Raw genomic sequence first — 22,368 nt, 5'->3', positions numbered from 1 at the left:
CTGAGCAGGATGCCTTCCTAGCCAGAATTCCTTCCAACAAGTTCGATTAAAAAGAGCACACACGCAGACCCAGAGGAGCAGGGCGGCACACACTGTTCTCAGGGAGCGCCTACGTCCCTGCAGTGATGCCTACGTCCCCACGTGGACGTTCACAGGAGCTAACGCAGCAGGAGCACCCTGAACGCCCGCCCCCCCCCATGTCCTTTCTTGGGTGACGTCTGTCCCTGATGTAACATGTTCTTGGAGGCAGGTGATGCTGGCAACTAGAGTTTTCAGTTAAATGGTCTCAGGCTGCTGCGGAACGACAGCCAAGGGAAATGAATGCTGGAGGTGCTTGGCAGCCAAATCTGGAGTTCCAATCTGACCTCGAGTGCTCAGAGCCCTGGACTGAGTGAGCAAGTGTGAACGGGTGACCCTGAATGACACAGAAGAAGTGACCTTGAGCTTTCCCTCCAGAAGAAGACAAGAGTGAAGAGGTGGCCCCAGGACGACCAAGAGGCCCTGAAAGTACTCACAGAGCAGGGGCTGGCTGGAGGAGGGGGCGGAAGGAAGGGGAAAGAGGAGCGAGCCGCACCATGCACAAACAGCCGGAGATGCACACAGAGTTGAAGGGATTCATCCCGACTCACCTTCCCACCCCGGAAAACATGGTACCAAACAGAAGTGCCTCCAAAGTCGATGTGGAAGTCAGTGAAACAACCCTTCACGCTCATCAGACAGTACCTGCAGCACAGAAGGGGGGAGGGGGACAGAAAAACAATTCAACGCCTGAACCACAGGAGGGGAGAAAACAGCTTCAGAGACATGGACCCGATGCCCTTTTATAAACGCTGACACTGGGGAATTTTCCTCTCTTCTCTTTTTTTAAACTCAAACAGAATCGGAGTTCCCCATGGGGGAAGCCCCTGTGATCAGGTGACGATCTCGGGCATTGGCCACCTGCCCCCAGGGCTGGAGGAGGCACTTTTGTTTTCACGCTCCCAGAGAGAGCTGGCGGCCCAAAGTTCACTTGAGTCTGTCCTCGCAGGTTTCTACACTTGCCTCACCCACGCGCCTACCCAAGTGAGGTCTTCCTTTTTGCTCCTTTGAAGCTCCTACACCTACAGCTCTCCCAAGCTGCCAGCCCCTGTGCAGCAGCGGGGCCCCCGGAACCTGCATAGTTTGCCAGTTTCCAGTCCCCATTCATCCTCACAGTCATTCACCAAATCATTTACTGAGAGCCAACCAGCGCTCCAGCCCAGATCTAGGCTTGACACTTAGGGAAATGCAACAGGCCCCCGCCCGCAAGGATGGGACACTCCTGGAGCACTGCACAGGAGAAGTTCAATGGCAAGACCAACTACACCTGGCCACAAAGTAAGCAAAGCAGCTAAAAGTTCAGGGGCACCAGCCATAGCAGACCACACCACATGTGATTCCACGTACATGAAATGTCCCGACTAGGCAAGTCTACAGAAACAGACTAGATTAGCGGCGGCCAGAGGCGCGGGCTGACTCCAAAGTGTACAGGGTCCCATGTAGGGTGATAAAAAATGTTCCAAAACTGATCGTGGTTGCACAACTCCACAAAGATAACTAAAATCCACTCAACTGTACACTCTGAATGGATAAATGGTATGTAAGTTATGTCTCCACAGAGCTGCTTTTAATAAGAGTAAGGGGATGAACAGAAGACCCTGGGGGTGGGTGGTGGACAGGTGTGGGGGAGGGAGAGGCTGGGCTTTAGAGGCTGGGGCAGGGGGAAGGGCATTCAGGGGAAGGGACCAGTCCCCACCCCCCTTCTGAGCCCTTCCTTATAGGATCTCATCAGGGTCCTCCCTCCTCCCTAAACCTGCTGCCCTACCTGAGGAGGAGGGAGAATGGAGCAGGTGTCCAAGTCCAGGCCTGGCAGACAGGAGGGCAGTGTCCCCCACTCCCACCTGTCCCTTCCCACAAGAGCCACTGGAGGCACAGATGGGGCAGCCTCCCGGGGGCTCAGGCCTCTTGGCACCTCCAGAGCTTCCCCTCCCCCACGCTTAGCCCACTGACCTCTTCCCCCACCCCCCCCCCAGCACTTTTCTTTTCCATGGTTTGGGGAAGAGGGGAGGAATGGGGCAGGACCGGCAGGGAGGAGCCAGCAGCTGAGCAGAGGGGAGATAATAAAAGGGCGGGGCGGGCGGGTTAGGAGGCGGGAGGGCTGAAAGTGCCCCCTCCCTCTGGGGCTGCCTTTTGCACCTCACATTCAGGTGGACGCGGGTTTGCTTGGCAATATGCAGGCAGCGTGCCGCGTCCCTCCTCAGGATAGGCTGGAAGGAGCCTTAAGCATGTGTCTGCAGGAGGCTGACAAATCAGAAGGCCTTCCCGCACATCAGAGCCCCGCTGCCTAGCAACCCCATCGGAGGGGTGTAGTGGACAGCGCAGGACGCAGCCCTGTTACAGAGACAGGCGCGGGCTGCGGGGCTGGCGCTGGGGCTGTTCAAGTCCCGGTTCCGGACTCCGGCTCCAGACCCTCTCGCTTCTACCCAGCCCCAGCCATGTCCCCATGCTGAAGGCCGGGGTGACCCCCTTTTCCCCAAGAAACTGGGGTGGGAGGGAAGCTGAAGCCCTAACCGCTCCCCCCCTCACCACCCCAAGGACCACACAGGCCTCTTTTCTCTAAGCACCACTTCAAAATATTAGTCCTCATTTTTTTCCTAAAACCACCTCTTCCTCTCTGTTTTCTCATTTCTTTTTTTAATCTAACCTTGATTTCCACCCCCTCCAAGCCTCAGCAGAGCACAGTCTAAGGAAAACAATTTAAGTGTTAGTGGAGCAAGAGATACGCTTCCTTCGGTCTGCAGCTGGGTGCCCACCCGGGTGCCTGCATAGGACAGGGAAAGACAGTAGCTTGGTGCTTGGGCTCCAGGTCCAAGGCCTGCCTGGCCAAACTGTCCCCCACACCCGAACTCCCGCCCCCGGCCCCAACCTCCCCAGCACGTGTGGAAACAGAATCCCAGGGTGCTGCAGCTGCTGCGTGCAGGGAAAGTTCTCCAAGTTGAGCTTGTGTCTCATCTGCCCTCCCCGTCACCCTCCAGCATCCTCTAAGGGCCTTCAGAGCTGAGGGGCACCACTTCTAGACCCGCCTGTCCTGGAGAGGCACCTCCTCCCATGCCCCTTAAATTTCCTGGCCACCGGGCCTGGGCCACCCCCTCCCGCCCCGCACTTGCATGCATCAGGGCAGCCAGGGTGGCTGCGACAGGGTGGCTTTTGTCCCGGGCGCCTACGGCTGCCACCCCCGCTTGCCCCCCTGCCCCACACTTATTCCGGGGTGTCCCCCCCCCACTCCTGCTCTCGCCCGCTCTGGCGTGACGTCTTTGCACTGACCTCTACAGCTTCCTCTTCCAAAGCACACCGCAGTCACATGGGCACCCCGGCTCGGTGCCACGGAGGCTAAGCTCTCCCTGCGGCTGGCCGGCCAGCCTAGCTTCCGCCTTGGCCTCCCCCTGACTGGAAAGCCGCGCCCCTCGACACCGCCCCCCCCCCCCAGCCTCCTAGCTTCTGTGTCAGAAGGCACCCTGAGTTGGGGGCTAAAAATCGGGAGCCCCCAGGGCTAAGCCTCTAAAGGGTTCCCGCCTCCCAGGGCTGGCTAGGGAGGAGCTTGGCGGAGGGGGCGCTGCACCTGCAAGCACCAACTTTGGGGTGCAGCCTGGGGTCTGGGGAGGCGGGGAGGCGGGGCAGTGGGGCGGCCCCACCCCGCCCATTTCCCTCCAACTTCGTGAAAGTCCCCTGGCAGCCCAGGAAGCATCCCCTTGGGCGAAGGGCAGGCGCGGGGACCTGGGAAGCTCGCACCGGGTGCCGGGGCTGGAGGCGCCGACGCGCACACACAGCACTTACACGCAGAGCCTGGAGGCACAAAGAGCTGCTTCGCGACGCCACCGTGCAGCTCGCGGGCGGGAGGCCACCCCCACCCCGCCCGGCGCGCCCTCAAGGAGCAGCAGGACGCTGAGGCAGCCCCTGGGCGGCCGGGAAAAGCGCAGGGACAACCGCCCGGCCCCGCCCGGCGCGCCCGCGGTTACCCTCGGCAGCGGCGGCTGCGCGACACCCGGGCGTCCCCTTCCGCGGTGGAGGCTCGACGCGCGCCCAGCCCTAGCGACCAGAGCCGAGCCCCCTCCACAGCGCTGCCAGGCACCCGGCCGTGGACCCTGGAGCTCCCGCTCGCTTCCTTCCTTCCTCGGGAGCCCGGCGCAGGCTGCGCTCATCCCCGCGCTGAAACTGAACACCCGCGCGGCGCGGCGGCCGCCAAGGAGGCGGAGGGAGGCCGCGGCGGCGACAGGGTAGCGCCGGCCAGCGCCAGGGGACGCCGCCGCCTCCCACGGCCGTCCCCTCGGCCCTGTCCTACGGGAATCCCCGCACCCCTGTTTTCCGGGAGCGTGGACTCCTGCTCCTGGAGGAGCCGACCCAGCAAAGCCACTTTCCTTAAATGTGCCCGAGCCGGCACGGCTAAAGAAATGACCGGTGCTAGGGGCGTCAGATGCAGGGTACGGCAACCCAGAGACCAGAGATGGGGCTCTGGCCCCCCGAAGACAGACAAGCTGTATGAAGACAGACAAAAAAAAAAAAAAAAGACAGACAAGCTGTATGACCTTAGACAACGTACTTCCCCTCTCAGCCATTTCCTTGTCCTAACGGCCGAGAGGTGACCTGAAGTTCAACTCTGCGTTCTAAGATGCTTTCTTGCCGCCCTTCCTCCTACCATAGTAGCTCTATCCTCACTGATAACCCTACATCACAGAATTATCGTGGGAATTCATTGAGATATACACATGTTAACACATACCCGATACCTTGACACTTCGATTATTTAACACAATTTTCACAACAGCCCCATGAGGTCATTCTCAGGACTGGCCTCATTCTACAGATGGGAAAGCTGAGGCTCGGCGGCAGCGACTCGCTCTGGCCGCCGCCCTCCTCTGCGGTGGTGCTTACCTAAACAGCCAGTCTTGGAGTTTCTCAGTCCCCCTCCCCGCGGCTACCTGGCAACTCCCGAAGCTCCCCAGAAGCCGCTCTGCAGTTACAGCCAAACCTCCACCACGGACTGAAAGGAGTGGGTCCAGATCACATCAGAAGTGCCACCCTCCACGGCATGCTCACCAGGGCCACAGCCGTCTCCTCCCATCCAGCCCCCACACCCTTCCCCTAAAAACACTACCAGGGGATGGGAGACTGGCAGTGCATAACCACTACAGGGGTAGGAATCAAGCTTCTCCGTTCTTTGACCAAACCCCATCCACTGGGGCGGCCCACCAATAGTAATTACCAAGTGCTAATTAAGCCACCAAGATTAAGTATCAAGTCCAATTATCAAGTGCTAATATTAGCTATTTACATGCATGATGTCCTTTCAACCTTAAAACAGCCCTATAGGCCCCATTTTAGGGAGACAGACATTGAAGCATTTCAAGGTGGACGGTGCCTCCGGCCAGGGTATTGCCTCCTGGTGGTGGTCTCGGGATGGCCTGCCAAGAGGTCAGACAGAACTCCTTGGAACTGGCTGGATTATCCAGCATATGTATGTTTTGCCTCTTTAAAAGAAAAAGTAATTAATTACAAGAACTATCCCCCACTTTTCTGAGCAGTCATTAATGGGTAGGCGTCCTTGAGCAAGGGCGTGGCCCCCCCAGAAAACAGAGGTGGAGTTAAATGAACTGTCCACACAGGAGAATTATGACCACAAATGCCTCAGCTCCTGGATGGCAGGAGCCATATCAGACTCATCTGTGTAAGTGCAGCACCCAGCAGCAGGCCTGGAATTAATTATTCTAATCAGCTGTGTGACTTTGGACTCAGTCTTTCCCGCTTCTGCGACTCGGCGCGAGTCCGGAGCCTCTAACCGCCGGCCCTCCATGGGTCAGATCAGGTCCTACATGTGTTTGATTTTGGCCAGAACTCTTTCCTTTAAAAAAACCAAACAAAACTTTTTGAAGGCCTGGCTCTCCAGTTAATCCACATGCCACACCAGCCCCTACAGTATAGTACACGCAGCTGCTACACCCATGACCTGCAGGAAAGCTCCGTGAACTTCAGTTTTCTTGTCTAAATTGGCAGTAGTCGCACCTGCTTCCAGCCCTGTTACAACATGTGTGCTAAGGGTCTAACTAATGGCACCTGGGTGCGTACACGGCCGCTCAGAAAAGGCCAGCTTTCTTCGTTCCTCGTAAAGGCACAGAGGTAGAGAGGAAAGCCAGAAATCCAGAGGCCTAGGGTCTGGGACACAGCCCCCAGCTCCCCCCGGCCTCCCGCACCCCCCGTGTGAGCTGAGTAGCCTCCCTAGGCCAGTCTCCCTGTCCGATCTACCATACAGCGATTTTCATTTACAACGCCAGCAAGCATGGCTGAAGAGAGGAAAAGCTGGGCGTGGGGTGCAGAGATAGAGACAAAGGCCTGATGCAAATGTGAGGGGGGAGAGAATGAAAAGCAGAGGACGGCCCTGGATGGACAGCTCAGTTGATTACAGCATCACCCAGATATGACAGATGAGGGTTCGATCCCCGGTCAGGGCACATACAAGAATCAACCAATGAATGCATCAATAAGTAGAAATCAAATTGATGGGGGGTTTTTTTCCTCTCTCTTTCTCAAATCAATAAAAAGGGAAAAAAGCAGAGGATGTAGGCGGGAGTCCTGCATGACTACCTGAGGCCACGTGCACAAGCATCTTGTCACATCCACTGTAGGCTATGACTTCCCCAAGGCATGGGGGCAGGGGGCAGGGGCTACAGTTCCCCCACTTCGTAGAAGGGAAATCTGAGTCTCTAAGAGAAGATGAAAGCTGCTGTGGCCACCCGTGTGGCAGAGGAGCCCCTGGAACTGGCCCATCCTGTGCCCATTTTTATCCTGTTTCAGTTTTGCACCCCCAAATCGCCCCAGTTCTTCCTGCCACCCCGAGAAACTGCATGGCAAGAAAATGCTGCCAACTCTCAATTATTTGGGGGCCAACATGCTTTTTGTGAGATGCCCTTTCTGCTGGACTTTTGAGCTCTTTCAATCCACAGCCAGCAAACCTCATTTTTGCCAGCCCTGTGTGCTCCAGAGCTGGGGAGCTGATTTCCTTCTGGAATCTGTTCTAATACCCAATGGTCCGAAGTGAAAAGTGTAAGCTGAGTCACACACCTGGGGCAGTGATTTTCAACGGGTGTGCCCCCTGCAGCACCTGACTGTTCCAGTGAGGGGCACGGACCTCTTTTCCCTGAGATTATGAAACAGCATACTGGCAACAGCCGACGCCACGACAGCCACCCGGTGTGGACGGATCAAAATTACACCTATTTTTTCATCAGATCAGCCAAAAATACATATTTTGGTGTACCGCAGAATTTTAGTCATTACTTCGTGTGTGCTATGAGATGAAAAAGATCGAAAACCACTGACGTAGGAGATCGCGGAGCCTTTAGAACAGGTCCCCAAATTCTTTAAGACTCCTCCCTCCCAGAGGCAGAGCCCAATTCCCCACCCCTGGAGTGAGGGCCAGATGCAGTGACTCACTTCTAATTAATAGAATGTGGCCAAAGTAAACAGTATGCAACTTCCAAAATTAGGCCTTACGGGCACTCTGGCTTCCTTCCTGCTCTCTCGAACCACCAGCTCTGGAGGACCAGCTGCCTTGCCAGGAGGACACTCAAGCATTGCTTGGGAGAGGCCCCCACGTGTCCTGCCCACAGCCACGTGGGTGGGTCCTCCAGCCCCAGTCAAGCCTTCAGGTGACGGCAGCCCAGGCCTGTCTGGGCAGGAGCTCAGGAGAGATCTGGGCCAGAGCCACACTACTGAGCCACTCCTGGGCTCCTGACCCGCACAGACTGGGAGGCAACGCGTGTGGTCGTAAGTTGCTAAGATTTTTTTTAAGTTGTGAATTTTGAGGGGTAATCTGTTGTGCAGCTAATACAGGGTTACTCCAAAATAAATGATCGCTGTTGATATGATCGTAAGGTATTTTGCCTTACGATCTCTACAGCAAACAGTATTTTTAAAAGTTCTATACTTCAGCCTAGAGGGAGAGGGGAAGGAAATAGCAGTATGGTACAATTGATACAACTGATATTCATTCAATACTCTGGTTTCTCTTCAGAACACACAAATCTTTTGCCTTTTACAACTGATATTCATTCAGTCCACCCAGTCGTCCTCCTTCCCCTTGATGTTTCTTTGTGACATTTGTCACCTAAATTATATTATTCACTTGTTTGCTTGCCTGTCTCTTCTCAGCTCTAGACTATAAGGACCATGACAACAAGCACTCCCCCAACTACTTAGAATAATGTCTTGTACATAACAATAAATCCAACAATAGCCCCGGCTTGTGTAGCTCAGTGGATTCAGCACCAGCCTGAAAACCAAATGGTTGCCTGTTCGATTCCCACTCAGGGCAAATGACTAGGTTGCAGGCAAGGTCCCCAGTAGGGGGTGCAAGAGAAGCAACCACACACTGATGTTTCTCTTCCTCTTTCTCCTTCCCTTCCCCTCTCTCTAAAAATAAATAAGTAAAATCTTTAAAAAAAGAAAATATGGATACCATTTTTAAAAAGTAAATCAATAAATGTAACAATAGACAGCTAACACACTACATACTTGGTATGAACCTTTGTCTCCCATACACTTGTAACTGCCGCCTCGACAGCTGTCACCGCCCTTGCCTTAAGTATCTCAATCAAAACCCATTAAAATGCCTAACCCCTCAGGACTGAGCAGCACAGATCTGGAGCCTGGGAGACGGCAGTAATGGTTTGTAACGTTCGTCTCCCCTCCTGCAAACCCTCGATTCAGGTGGCCTGTCAGCCATCTCCTGTCTCCAGGCGCCTCCAGCATAAACACTCTGTGATGTCCAAAACAGTACCATTTTAATTAAATTCCACAGAACCACGCTACGGTCCTGGGGGCCTTCATCATCGTGGGATTTTACCTGGCTTATTAACGGAAACCAGCATTCTTTTCAGCCGAACAAATGGACTAGTTCCAAGGTGACGATTTTCTTTCTAACAAGGTTTGAATCCTCTAACACGTTTGCACAGCCACTGACGGAGCTTGTAAATCTGTTTGGCACACAGTCCAACCAATATGTCAGATACGTGGTCCCAGAAAACTGTGAGCCCTTTTTTTTGGTAATTAGATAAGATTCTCAAGGTATTAACAGAGCTCACTATGTAGAGGAATCTTTCAATAAAGTGAAATTCTTCCCTAAGTATCTAAGGGAGTCAAGGTAGACATCAATTCCCTGAAATACGTGTCGCCCACTGCTGTTTACTTCCCCTTTCCGTCCAGTCTGCCCTCCGCCCTCCTCTCCCCTGGCCCATCTTCACCCTCATCTGCACGATGCAGTGGTTCCTCATGCTGTCCCATCCCCACCTCCTTCAGCTCACACAGCAGCAGGGAAACGTGCAGGATGCAACTCTGAACCCATTCCTCTCCCCTTCCAGTCTCGGCAGGTTTCCAACTGCTCTTAAGAGAAATACAGGCCCCTTGCTATGGTGCCCCACCCCGCCCACCCTGCACCCACTGCCCCTCCCCTGATCTCCAACCTCACTGGCCATCCTCCCATTGGTCCTCACCTGCCCTACCCTGCCACCCGGGCTCTCTGCACAGCCAGGAAAAGTCTTCCCAGGTCTCAGTCCTAAGAAACTCCTTTCCCTTTAGACCTCAGCTCAGGGATGCCTGCCCTGACCCACCCCCACCCGGGGGACCCCCTGGTACATTCTCCTGTGCCACAGTGGGTCTCTGCCTATGGCCTCATCTCAGCTGCTAGTGTCCATTTGTTTCTCTGGTTATTAGATTAATGTCTGTCCCCAGAAAGACTGTGAGCTCCATCAGGGCAGGGATCTCATCCAGCTTTCTCCATTCCCAGTGCCCAGCACCAACTCGATGTTCAGTATGCTGAATGAATGAATACATGAATCAATCAATCGTTCAATCAACGAGAACCGGGATCTGCCTCTAACTAATCCCTGAGTCCTGCACGCCTTCCTCCAGCTCCACCCTCATGTTTCCTTCCAGGCCCTTGGCACTTCCCTCCCTCCATCCCTGACCACTTCCCTTCCATCTCCTTTAAAGCCCGGGTTCAATGTCCCCTCTGAGAGCACTTCCCAGTGCCACCAGCCGAAAAGGATTTCTCCTGGGAGTGTTTTCCTCTGCTGGGAGGAAAGAAGCACCTTATCCCTTGTTTTTGAGGGGAGGAAAAACGCCTGAGAAGTAATTAAAGACAGAGAGCGACAGAGCTTGAAAGCAAAGCCTCGCAAAGCCCAGCGCCAGCACGCCGGCCTCCCTTACAAAGCCTGGCACTGAGTCCGCATTCAACATGAGCTGAATGAAGGGCGGCGTGAATGAAAAGTTCACAGCCTCTGAGCTCCTGGGGGCACTCCTGGCAGCAGGGCAGAGAGATGCTAATGGATTCAGGCCACCAAAGCCAAGTCTTCTAGGAAGCCCAGAGCCGCCATCCTGCCTGGGACAGCCAGCATCTCCTGAGACAGTGGAAGCCCCAGGGTGACTTCCTCCTCCCAAGGGTCCATTATACAAATTCTCAAGCCCATATTAAGCAATCGGTTGGACTCATGACTTGCTCGGCACGGTGTATTTAGTGATGTCCCTGCTATTGGATGTGGCCACCTGCCCAGCCCAGCGCCAACCTCCCACTTAGAGCAATGTCTCAGGAATGTCTGGTGAGGAAGCGGCCCCTGGGCTGGCTTGCCGAAAGGCTCTCCTGGATTAGTGACCCCTGGGCTCAGCAGCAGGAAGCAAAAGAACACCAGGACCCTCCCTGTCCCTCCACAAAAGCAGTGTCCACAGTAGGGGGGCCTCCCTGAGTTAACAAAGGTTTAACAAGCACACATGAACACATATATGTGAGTGCACACATGTGTCACTCATGCTCGTGTGCACAGAGACAGTTCCCATTACTCTTCCTCCTCCTCAGACCACATCTCCCTGGGGACAGCTGGCAGGGAGGCCAAAGGACCATTCAGAAGGAGGCTGAAGCCCCAGAGCAGAACGCAGAGCCCCTGAATTCTAGGGAAGCAAGATGCCAACCCGTCCACACCAAGGGCCCATCCCTGTCCGTCTCGGCCACACTCTGGCCTCAGCGGAGACTCACTTCCAGCCGCCACCCCTTCCCAGCCCCCACTGCAAGCGGGCTGTCTTACTTCTTCACTTTCGGGTACTTCATCTCCGCAATGGCATTTGTGGCTTCCATCTGCTTCTCCTTCAAGTGCTGGGGCCACATGTTGTCCACCCAGTCCACCAGGTCTACCTGGAAGCCAGACCCCTGTCAGCACTTCCTGGCCTTGACTGCCCTTGAACTGGGCTCCCACACCACCTCAACCCCTCATTCTATTCCCACCATCCCTCCGCCCCCAACCCTCCAGCCTGCAGCAGGGCAGGCAGGACAAGGACTGGAGTGGGGGTGTCAGGAAGGAGCCCGCAGCCAGGGGCCTACCACAGTCGGACGCTTGACCAAGTGCTCCAGCTTGGTGTGGCTGAACTCCAGGCTGATCACGTTGTACAGCTTCTCCCGCTGAGCCTCCGGCGTCTCGTAGTAGCGCACAAACTGGGACATGCTCATCTCCGTGCCCTTCTGTGTGTTCACGTCCATCACATCCACCAGCCGCCGGCTACCTGGGGGCGGGATCCACACGCTGGTTAACTCCTGCCACCTGGGGGGCCACATCCTACTTGGGAGCCCCCATAAACAAAACCTCCTCCTGCTCCTCCTCCAGGACTCCCCCACATGCCTCACCCTTATGCCACATCCACTCTATTACCTTATCTGTCATTCTCCTTACCGAATCTCTCCAACCCATCTGCTTCCTCCACCACGGCCTCCACTCTGGTCCACTCCACCATTACCGCTCTCCAAGGTGACCCCCACAGCTTTGTAAGGGTCTTCACACTACACCTCCTCCCCATCCTCCATACTGCTGCCAGCGTGAGCTGTCTAAGACAGAGACCTGACCCTGAGCACTCACTCTCTCTGCTAAAACCATCCATGGCTCCCCACTGCCCACCAAAGAATCCTTTGCCAGGCACTCAAGGCCTTTCTGTTTATTTGCAGCACAAGGAAAAGACTTATCTCTACAGGTAACTAGTTGTCTAATAGGTCCCTCCCTCGTCTGTGAGGCCAGGAGAGTTACTTCTCTGAACGGCGGCATCTTCATCCTGCTCTCTTCTTAGAGGCTGGCTGTGAGGATTAACCCAGACAAAGATTACGGGAGTCCTCAGCACTGTGTCTGGTACATAAACTAACATGCCCCTCTGTTACTCCCTGGTATGAATTGCAATCCCCAAATACGTTTCTTTTTGATTTAAGATTCTATTTACTTGTATGTATTTTTAGAGAGATGGGAAGGGAGGGAGAAAGAGAGGGAGAGAAACATCGATGGGTTGCCTCTCACACACCCCCAACTGGGGACCTGGCCCACAACCCAGGCACATGCCCTGACTGGGAATCAAACCTGTGACCTTTCAGTTCACAGGCCAGCGCTCAATCCACTGAGCCACACCAGCCAGGGCCCTAAATACGTTTCTTTGTCTTTCTTCCCGCCTCCTATGCAACTGTCCCGAGGGCAGTAGGCTCATGTCTTATTCACTCTTTCGCCCCACGTGTCTAGGCAGCTTGGCACGTAGTAGGAGCTCAGTAGAAAACAAACGATGAACGTTGGCTGTTCCGCACAGCATGTGACACATGACTGCTTCTATGACTGTGACACATGACTTCTCAAGATACATGACTGAACCACAGAGAGTGAATGCCCCTCCTCAGGGAAGTCCAGCCTTCATCTCTGCAGCGAGCTCCCTGAGAGAAGGGTACAGGCCCGGAACTAGGGGACGGGGCCTTTGCTGCGAGCTCCTGGGGCCACCACTGACCACAAGCCCTCGAGGAAGTCATGACCCTTTCAGGGACTCTGCTTCCCCATCTGTAAATGGGAATCACGAGGCTCCGGAGCTCCAGCCAAGACAGAAGCAATGGCCGAAGCAAAGTGGACGTGCTGTGAGTGGGGAGACAGCAGACAGGAAGCAGACTGCCAGATCCGTGGGGCTGTGGGGCCGTGGGACGAAAGCTGGTACCTCCTGTCTGTAGGGGCTGCAATGAGAAGGCTGCCATCCAGTAAGAACCCAACTCCTCATCAGGTCAGTGACAAGAGCACGGAAAACCAGAGGAGAAAAAGAAAGGAAGGCAAGCACAAGAAGCAGTGAGCGCCTTGCTCAAAGCTACCCGAGAATCATGAATAAATGAAGCAGTAAACGGGCCCGCCATCCATTTCTATATGGACCACACTAAGAATGGTTTTTATATTTTTAAGCGGTGGAGGAGGACGTTAAAAGAACAATAACATTTTGCGGTGTGAAAATTACATGACGTTCCAATTTCTGGGTCCATGTATGACGTTTTACGGGCAGCACACAGCCCCACTCACTGGTTCACGCGTCTCTGGCCGCTTCCAAGCTACAACGGCCAAACTGAGTGATTTTGATGGAGAACGAATGGTGGGCAAAGCCTGAAATATTTGGTCTCTGGCTCTGGAGAAAGTCTGCACACCCTTTAACTAGACAAAAACCCCCCAAGGAGCTTGCACACCGATGTGAGTAATATTCCCATCCATTCACGGCGGCACACACAGCTCTGTGCACCAAGTCGGCCCCATAACAGGCCCACGGTCAATATTTGCTGAATAAATACATAGTGCCTTTCACCTGGTTGGAAGTGAGTTCAACAAAAGTAATGCCTTTAATGCGAAAAAGAACTTGGGTGTTACTATCGTTTGCATTCAGTGTCTGATTTTCCCAACCACCCAGAAGCTAAGGAGGACTGACCGTTCCTGTTATACTAATGAGGAAATCAAGGTCTGGAGACAGATCTGATTAGCTCAAGACACCCTCAGAACACTCTATTTCTGCCAATTAGAATAGTCAATACTTATTGAGCACTTCAGCCCAGGCAAGCTCTCTACACAGAATAAGTTAATTGGAGTAACAGTTCTGTGAGGTGGGACTTCTATTATACCCATTTGATGGATAAGAAACTGAGGCTTGGACCACTTACTTGCCCCAAAATAACCAGGTAGTGAGTAGCAGAGGCGGGATTTGAAGCCCATTCTATCTGATGCCATGGGCCCAAGCGCTCATCCCCACCCCCGCCTCGTCCCACGCTATGCTGAATTCCCATCACCCACTGAGGTTGAAAACTGACCCACCCCCCAGGGATCCTGGGGAAGCTGGGAGAAGAGCTTTGTTGCTGCTCTGGGAGTGCAGATCCACCAGGGGGCATCCCTGAACTTTGCTGGAAATTCTGGTGCGCTCTTGGCCCTGCTGGCTCCTTACCAGGGCTCCTAGAACAGGTGGGCTCTGCTCAGCTTTTCCGGAAAGGCCATCTGGCAGACAGCCTGCTGTCAGAGCCTGGGAGGTAGGGGCAGAACAGGACCTCAAACACTCAACCCTCTGGCAGCCTCCCGCAGCCCCACGTCTCCTTTCCTCCCTACCCTCACTCAAGGTCAACTCTGTGAGGTCTCCTGTGGAAGGGGGTGTGCTGGCAAGTAGGTGATGGGAATCGCAGCCTTAGAGGTTCCTGCAAGTCAGCATTGAAGGATGAGAACTCAGCTGCCCTGATCAACACAATGCAGTGATTAAGCAAAGATTTCATGGGTTCAAACCCAGCTGGGCCTCTTTGCTTCTCTAAGAATTATTCTTCCCAACAGTAACTTGGCCGCAGAAATGGCAGCCAGCCCATGGGGCTATCCTAGGACCAGAATGAGACCACACACCTGAACCACTTCTGCAGAGGGCCTGCATATAGGCAGGCCTGTAGGCCGGCACCGCACACGGCCAATTCCATCTCTAACTACAGGGAGAGAAGGGAGGCACTTTATCCTCTGCCAGTCAGTCCCGACGCACTGACCACTAAAGATCCTGAAACAATCCAGACGGCTAATGGCTGAAGGGTTTTTATGAGGGAGGGGGCGATGAAAATGTTCTAAAGCTCACTGGTGATGGTCACACGAATCTGTGAACAGACCCAAAACCATCAAACGGTGCACTTTAAATAGGTGAATTGCATGGTATGTAAATTATCTCAATAAAGTGGTTGTTAAAAGAAACCCAGACACTGAATGACTCAAGCTGGTTTTGCTAAAAGTATGCCTTTCCTTTCACAAGTCTCCTATCAATTAAAAAAAAATTAAAAATGTAAATTATTCAGCCATGAAAAGAAATGTAGTACCCACCCACACGACGACACGGAGGAACCTCAAAAACATGCTAAGTGAGCAGCGACACACAAACGGTCACATGGCGGGATGCCATTCGTACGGAATGTCCAGAACAGGTAAATCCATGGAGATGGAACGTAGCCAAGTGGTTGTCAGGGGCTGGGGACGGAGAAATGGGGGGAGTGACCGCTGCTGGGTCCACGTTACCTTTGGAACAGGCAGAGGTGACATTTGCACAACACCGTGAACGAACCAAATGCCGGTGAACTGTACACTTTAAAAATGGTGAATTTTATATCGTGTCAATTTCACTTCAGTAAATTATTTCTTTAAAAAAAGTCATGCAGGACACTATTTTAAATCTCAGACATTCTCTCCACTCTGACAAGAACTAGAACTTCTTTCCTTCTGGTTGCTCTCCCTCTCTCCTTTCACCTACTTGTTTCTGTGGTCTGAGTCCCTGCCCTCCTCGGGGCTCAGGCACTTGGCACGCAGACTGGTTCATCTCCACCAACTGGCCACAGGGCCCTTCCCTCCCCCAGCCAGCCACATGCCTGAGCTCAGTTCTTCCCAAGGTAACCTCTAGAGCTTAGGGATGCAGGAACAGGGAGGATCCTCTAGAGCAGAGGTGCCAAACTCATTTTCACCGGGGGCCACATCAGCCTCGAGGTTGCCCTCAAAGGGCCGAATGTATTTTTAGGACTGTGTAAGTGTAACTACTCCATAACAGTTCAGCGAGAGCTCGGTGCTGCTGCCGGGTGGAAACAAGGTGCCGGGCCGGATTCAACCCACGGGCCTTGTGTTTGCCACCTGTGCTCTAGAGAAATGACAAAGGAGTCAGGACTGCAGGGGAGTGGAAGTGCAGAATGGATATTTACTCCTGTGAAGGGATTGTGACAAAATCCCTTCTCAGGGACAATTACACACTGAAAACTTTATGGGTGAAATGGTATGATGTATAGAAATGCGGCAAATGGTGCAGGAGAGGAGGAAGTGGACGGCATGGGGGGCGGAGGCAGGACCACAGAGGGTATTTTGGGGGGTGATGGGTACATAGGAGTTCTGTATACTTTGTCTGCTCTCGGTACTTTTTAAAATTCTCTCCAATAAAAAACATAAAATAAAAAATAAAAAAATAAAATTCTGTCCAATGAAAAGTATTTTTGTAAATCCCAAGCTCGGTTACTAGCTCTGTGGCTCAGGGAACTCACCCCTTCAGGACCGCCCGTTATTGGAAGAGAACCTAACTTGACGTCTGGCACACGGCAAGGTCTGCTGCTCACTCAGCCGCTAGCCTCCAAGTCAGTCTGGGGAAGAACCATGGGGCTCTGGATACCACCGAGTGGGGCGGTGCCCCTATCGGGCAAAAAGGGAAAGGGAGCTCCTTCTCTCTGCCCTGTGCACCCCAGTTTTGACCCTGGAGCTGCAGCCTTACCCCGGCAGGCCCTTTTATTCTCACTGGTGAACATGCTGGACATGCAGGTGTCTGACCTATTCCTCAGTTAGGGACAGCCAACGGGAGGCCATGGAATGAGCAGCGGCAGTGCCCCAGTCACCTGGGACAGTGCCAAGGCCCTGGACTGAGTTCTAGTCCCAGTCACCCCCACTGGCCCTGCGCTAGGCCTCAATTGCCTAGTGTGTGAAGACAGGAAGTAGCAGACCTTCATACTTTACTTTTTTGTTGCCACAAAACTCTTTCTTCAAACAGAAGCTTTGACAAGAGCCAAAAGCATGAATAAAAACAAGAGCTCAGGCTAAGGTGGGAAGAGGGTGGTGGTGCTCAGAACTCACAGCCAGACTCTTAGGAACTCCCTTTGAAAACCACTGGGTTAGGTCATTTGTCGGTCCTCTTCCAGGGCTGCCGTGCTGACTTTTAGCCTACTTCTTAAGTCCTCAGATCAGATCCCTTGAATGTGAACTGGGGGGAAGGAGGCAGAAGAGGCCCAGAGGGGTCACCGGGGACAGTTGGGGCCTGCCAGTCCCTTTCAGCCTGAGCTGGGGGATTAAGAGTTAGCGCTGTCTTCTCAGGTTCCCTGTCTGAGCTGCTACCAGTGGCAAAGAAGAGCTTTGCCCGTCTCCTGCACTCCATACAAGTGCCCGTCTCTGAGCAGGAAGCCCAGCAAATGCCCGCAGGGACAGAAGGGACAGATCAGTGCTAAGGTGGAATGTGGCCCTCCAAGCTTTGGGAAGCAGCCACCCCGGAGCAGGTGACAGGGACAAGCTGCCCTCTGGAACCTGCATGGGATTCACAGCGCTGGAACTCTCAGGCCCCTGAAGGCAATGGGTTACAGGGGATATGTTCTCCGCAGGAGCTGGGTGCCTGGCATTGCTAAGTAGGCCAACAGCTCAGCCCCCCTCCTCTCTCCCCTCCTTCCGCCCCTCCCTCCCAGTCTCATTGGTTCACTGGGCTCACAGGCTACACACACATCCAACAAATTCCAGCTGCATAAATTAATCCGTGGCCCCATGGCCCTTGCTGTGAAGGCTCCATCAGTCAGCTCCAAGAGTCCCCGGCTCCAAGCCGGGAGGGGCTGCTGAAAGTCACCTTGAACACTCATATGAAGCACATGTGGGCCCTGACCCCAAACCCCCCCAAGCCTGCCCTTCAGAGAGTGCACACAACTGGTCTATCATTCTGGAACCTTCTCTATCATCCTTAAGTTTCTGGACTGGTTTTTTTAGTTCTCTCCTAGGGAGGCTTTCCTCATCCATCTCACAGAGGCCGACTTTATTAGCAAGAGCATTGGTCACAGGTTCAAATCCCACTCTTCTATTTCCCAGCAGGGAGGCCTTGGGTATATCCCTGAACTTCACTAGGCCTCAGTTTCTGTACCTGGACAGTGGAGACAATAGGACCTGCCCTAGTGACTTCACACAATTACCAAAAGCACTTTGTAAACATAAAAGCAGGGGTCCCATTAAAGACATGGTCCCAAACTGACCTGGGGAAAAATCCTCCCCCCAGGCCTAGGCTTGCAAAGGTGCCCAGGGTTTCCCAAAGCACTAACAACTTCCGCCTCCTCACCTCTGCACCTTTTAAAATGACCCCCAGGACAGATCAGTGCCAGGCTGTCCTCTGGGATCAAGACTCCAACCCTCATAGACAGGTGGGCATAAGACGCAAACCCAGACTAACAAATCGGGGCAGAACCCAATCAGGCAGGCAAATCTGAAAAGCCACTCAAGGCAAGGACAGCAACCTTCTGGAGCAGGAGATGCTGAGAGCCAGCCACTGCTCCACCGTCAGACAGAGGTGCGCACAAACCTTAGCTCTTCCACACACTCCCTGTTTGGCTGTGACGAGTCACTCTGAGCCTCAGATTTGACAGGTATAAAATGGGGGCAGTGATAAATACGGTTTTACGTGGCTCAGACAAAATAATACAGGCATGGTCGCTGGCTTGTAGTAGTAAGATCTCTGTGAACAGTCGTTACTAGTGCCTGTACTCCATGGAGCCCGGCCCCCAGGGGCTGAGCTGTATTAGACAAACAGTGGGCAGAGGCAAGCATAGTTCCCCATGGCCCTGAGCATGACCCAGTCTTTGCTTTTATAGCCCTAGCTTTCTAGGAAAAGGGAAATAAAACCAATCAGTGAGGTGGGTGTTCATCTTATAGATGGAACACCTGAGAATATTACTGCACCCCCAAATCCTCCTCCTCCCTGGGCACTCACGGGCCTCAGCTCTCCTGACCTCATCCACCTTTCCCTTCTCGCATTTCTATGTATTCTGCCAATCAGATGCCTCCCCCACCTGTCTGTCCAACCTTGACTTCTCTGCTGGGCTCAAATTCAGTGTGGCCAGAACTGAACTCATCTACACACCCACACACCCTCCCCCCACCCAACATGCACACGTCTACTGTTCCTCTGGGGTTCTGTTACAAGCATCACTTTCTCCCAATCGCTGAAATTTAAACCTACATTAGAATCTGATGTGCCATCTACTGTCTGGGCAACTTGCAACTTACTTCTCTCTAGGCCTCAGTTCTTCCCACCTGTAAAATGGGAAAGCAGGACTAGAAGAATTCTAAGGACTCTTTCAGTGTTTAAACTTAAGAAAAAAAAAAAAAAGTCCTGGCTGATGTGGCTTAATGGAATGAGTGCTGGCCTGTGAACTGTCTTCGCTGGGTTATGGGCCAGGTCCCCCAGTTGGGGGTGTGTGAGAGGCAACCAATCGATTTTTCTATTGCACATTGATGTTTCTCTCCCTCTCTTTCTCCCTCCCTTCCCCTCTCTCTAAAATTAAATTTTAAAAATCTTTTTAAAAAGAGAAGGTCTGGGGACAAGCCACCTTTAATTTGGCTGTTTCCCTAAGCACAGCCGGTCAAGGGCAGAGCCCAGGTCTCAGGAGTCTACGTAACCAGACACAACACAGACAGAGGCCCAGTACGTTTATGAGTGAAGAATGAAGGAGGGTTCACATTGGGGACAGGGTGGGGGTGAGGGTAGCAAGTTGTAAAGCAAAAGCACAGGCTTTGGAAACACCTCAAGCTGACTTGAGCCCTGGCTCCACTGCCCACTCACTGTGAGGCTCGATCCCTCCAAGCCTCAGATCCCTGGTCTGCAGAAGTCAACAATAACACTTTATATGATTATTGGTGAGGACAAAATGAGGTCACATGGTAAACATCCAGTGAAAGAGAGGTGATTATTACTATAATTGGAAGAATAAATGAATATTGAATGAGGTGATTTATCATGAAGATTTTTCAAGAAAAGGGGCCAAAGAAAGCATCAGTTGGCTTGAGCATCCTCAACAGAGAGAAATCCAATAAAGGGGCAATTGGTAAGACCCCCTAGCTGCAGATCCTAGGTGCCACAGTATGAACAATGAATCACTTTATGGATACGTTTTTTCAGTGGGTTTAAATCATCTTCAGAGACAGGAAAAATGCTCTCTGCTCCAGTCTCCTCCCTATTCCCTCAACTCCGAATTCACAGCTGTGAAATCATCCGTCTTCCGTGGGGAAACACAGATTAGAGCATCCAGAAACAGACCCGCACAAAGGCAGTCCGCTGATTTACGACGAAGATGACGCTTCGGTGCCTTGGGGCGAGGGTGTTTCTTTAATAACAGTACTGAGTCAACTGGGTATCTATATAGGAAAAGGACCTTGACCTCTCTCTTGTACCAAACACACGCACAAAAAAAGTCAACCCCAGGTGAACTACAGTTGAAATGTGAGAGTTCAAATGATAGGTTTTTTGATAAAAATGTATGGACATCTTCATGACCTTGGAGCATGCAAAAATTTCTGAAACAAGAGACAAGAACCACTAATGAACCAAGATGAGCTAAATGATCTATGTTACAACTAAGAGCTTCTGTTTATTCAAAGACATTTTTAAGAGTATGAAAAGGTGGCCCACAAAGAGAAGATTCTAGAATGTGTACCCATATCCAGAATATACAAAGAATCTTTATGTCATGGGCTGACATGTATCCCCGAAATTCCGTATGTTCAAGTCGTAACCCCCAGTAACTCAATATGTAAGCGTACTTGGGGATAAGGCCTTTAAAGAGGTGATTAAATTAACATGAGTTCTATCGGGTGGGCCCTCATCCCATGAGACTGGCATCCTCAAACGAGGAGAGGGGACACAAATAAACGCAGAGGGAAGACGATGTGAAGACACGGAGAGAAGATGCAGACCAGCACGCCAAGGGCAGAGAACTTCGAAGAAACCAGCCCAGCTGCCATGGAGATCTGCAATTTCTAGCTCCAGAATTAGGAGGAAAGACATTTCTGTTGTTTAAGTCACCCAGTCTGCGGTGCTGTTATGCAGCCACAGCAAACTCAGGAAGAGACAATCCTTTAAAATAAAACAATGGAGAAAAGGCCTGATCAGATATTTCACAGCAGAGGATATCCAAATAGCAAATAAACGTGAAATGGAGCTCCATTCCGTTCGTCGTGAGAGAAATGCAAACTAAAACCACAGTGGGATACCACTGTAGTCCCACCAGCATGGAAGCCTGACCAAAACGGAAGGGATGGAAACGCCAACCCCCCGTGAGGATGTGGCGCGCTCAGAACCAGAACAACCCCTCTGAACAAATTGCTTGACAGTAACTACTGAACCTGAACATACATGCATTTTCTATGACCCCAGCAATTCCGCTTTTAAATACAGGGCGGGGCAAAAACCGGTATACAATTGTTTGTATGGAAAATATAATAATTAATTAAAAATTAATACAAGAATATGGCCCTGGCTGGCAGTTCAGTTGGTTAGAGCATCATCGCAATACACCAAGGTTTCAGGTTTGATCCCTGGTCAGGACACATAGAAGAATCAGCCACGAATGCATAAATGAGTGGAACAACAAATCGCTGTTTCTCTCTCTCTCTCTTTCTCTCCCCACCCTTTCTCTCAAGTCAATAAATTTAAAACATATAAATAAAATAAATAATAATACAAAAGTAAACCCTGTTTCCTGTACTCAAACTATAAAGCTACTTTTGCACCCCCTGCATATTTCTAACAGAAAAGCATCCATCTGCTCACCCAGTCATGTTCTACAATGTTCACAGCAACACTACACGTATAGCCTTAAACTGACAATTACCCAAATGGCCAGTAATAGTAGAATGAATAAATTCACAACGCATAAAGTCACATAATGGAAAACCACATAGCAGTGAAAAATAAATCACCTACACCTACACACAATATGAATGAATCTCATAAAGACCAAGGTGCACGAAAGAAGCCAAAACCCCAAGGGGACACCCTGTGTGGGTCCACTGACACGCAAGATTCATCTGCCCTGCCAGATGTCAGGATGACAGGGGCGGGTGCTAACTGCACGGGAATTCGAGGGGTGCTGGCACTGGGGTGCTGCTCACCCTGGTGTGCCCCAGTTATTAAAATTACCGAGCCTGTGTGGTTACTGTATGTGCACTTTCCTATGTATACGAGGGGACCCAAAGAAAGCAGAATTTTTTAATTAAAAATTCTGTATTTAGTCTTACGAGTGTCAATTTCAGTCGCCTTCACAGTACTCTCCTTTTGATGCAATACACCTATGGAGACTTTTTCCCGGCACTCAAAACAGTGTTTGAACTCGTGGATTCTGATGCCTTTTAGTGCTTCTGCTGTTTTTTGTTTCATCTCCTCCACATCGGCAAAAGGTTTCCCTCTGAGGACTTTTTTCATCCA

The 22,368-nt window shown here is 52.2% G+C and overlaps 1 protein-coding gene across 8 annotated transcripts in view; it reads right to left on the bottom strand.

The window, feature by feature from the left end:
• Positions 1-22,368, bottom strand: part of KDM2B (lysine demethylase 2B) — a 99,717-nt gene that overhangs the window by 66,711 nt on the left and 10,638 nt on the right. For 5 of the 8 annotated variants that reach the window (XM_053928894.1, XM_053928890.2, XM_053928891.2 and 2 more), the window contains exons 5-7: positions 11,438-11,616; positions 11,145-11,251; positions 630-723 (exon numbers count right to left, since the gene is read on the bottom strand). In XM_053928894.1, coding sequence (XP_053784869.1) covers positions 630-723; positions 11,145-11,251; positions 11,438-11,616 — 380 coding nt within the window. Of the gene's footprint in view, positions 1-629; positions 724-3,342; positions 3,472-3,852; positions 3,973-4,034; positions 4,512-11,144; positions 11,252-11,437; positions 11,617-22,368 lie in introns of those variants that run through there. The other 3 variants (XM_053928895.2, XM_053928897.2, XM_053928896.2) reach the window with 3 other exon arrangements.

The sequence above is a fragment of the Desmodus rotundus genome, chromosome 7, assembly GCF_022682495.2.
Source record: "Desmodus rotundus isolate HL8 chromosome 7, HLdesRot8A.1, whole genome shotgun sequence".
Classification (NCBI taxonomy): Eukaryota; Metazoa; Chordata; class Mammalia; order Chiroptera; family Phyllostomidae; genus Desmodus; species Desmodus rotundus.
The sequence above is the reverse complement of the archived record's forward strand: the minus strand, read 5'-3'. Positions and strand labels throughout refer to the sequence as shown.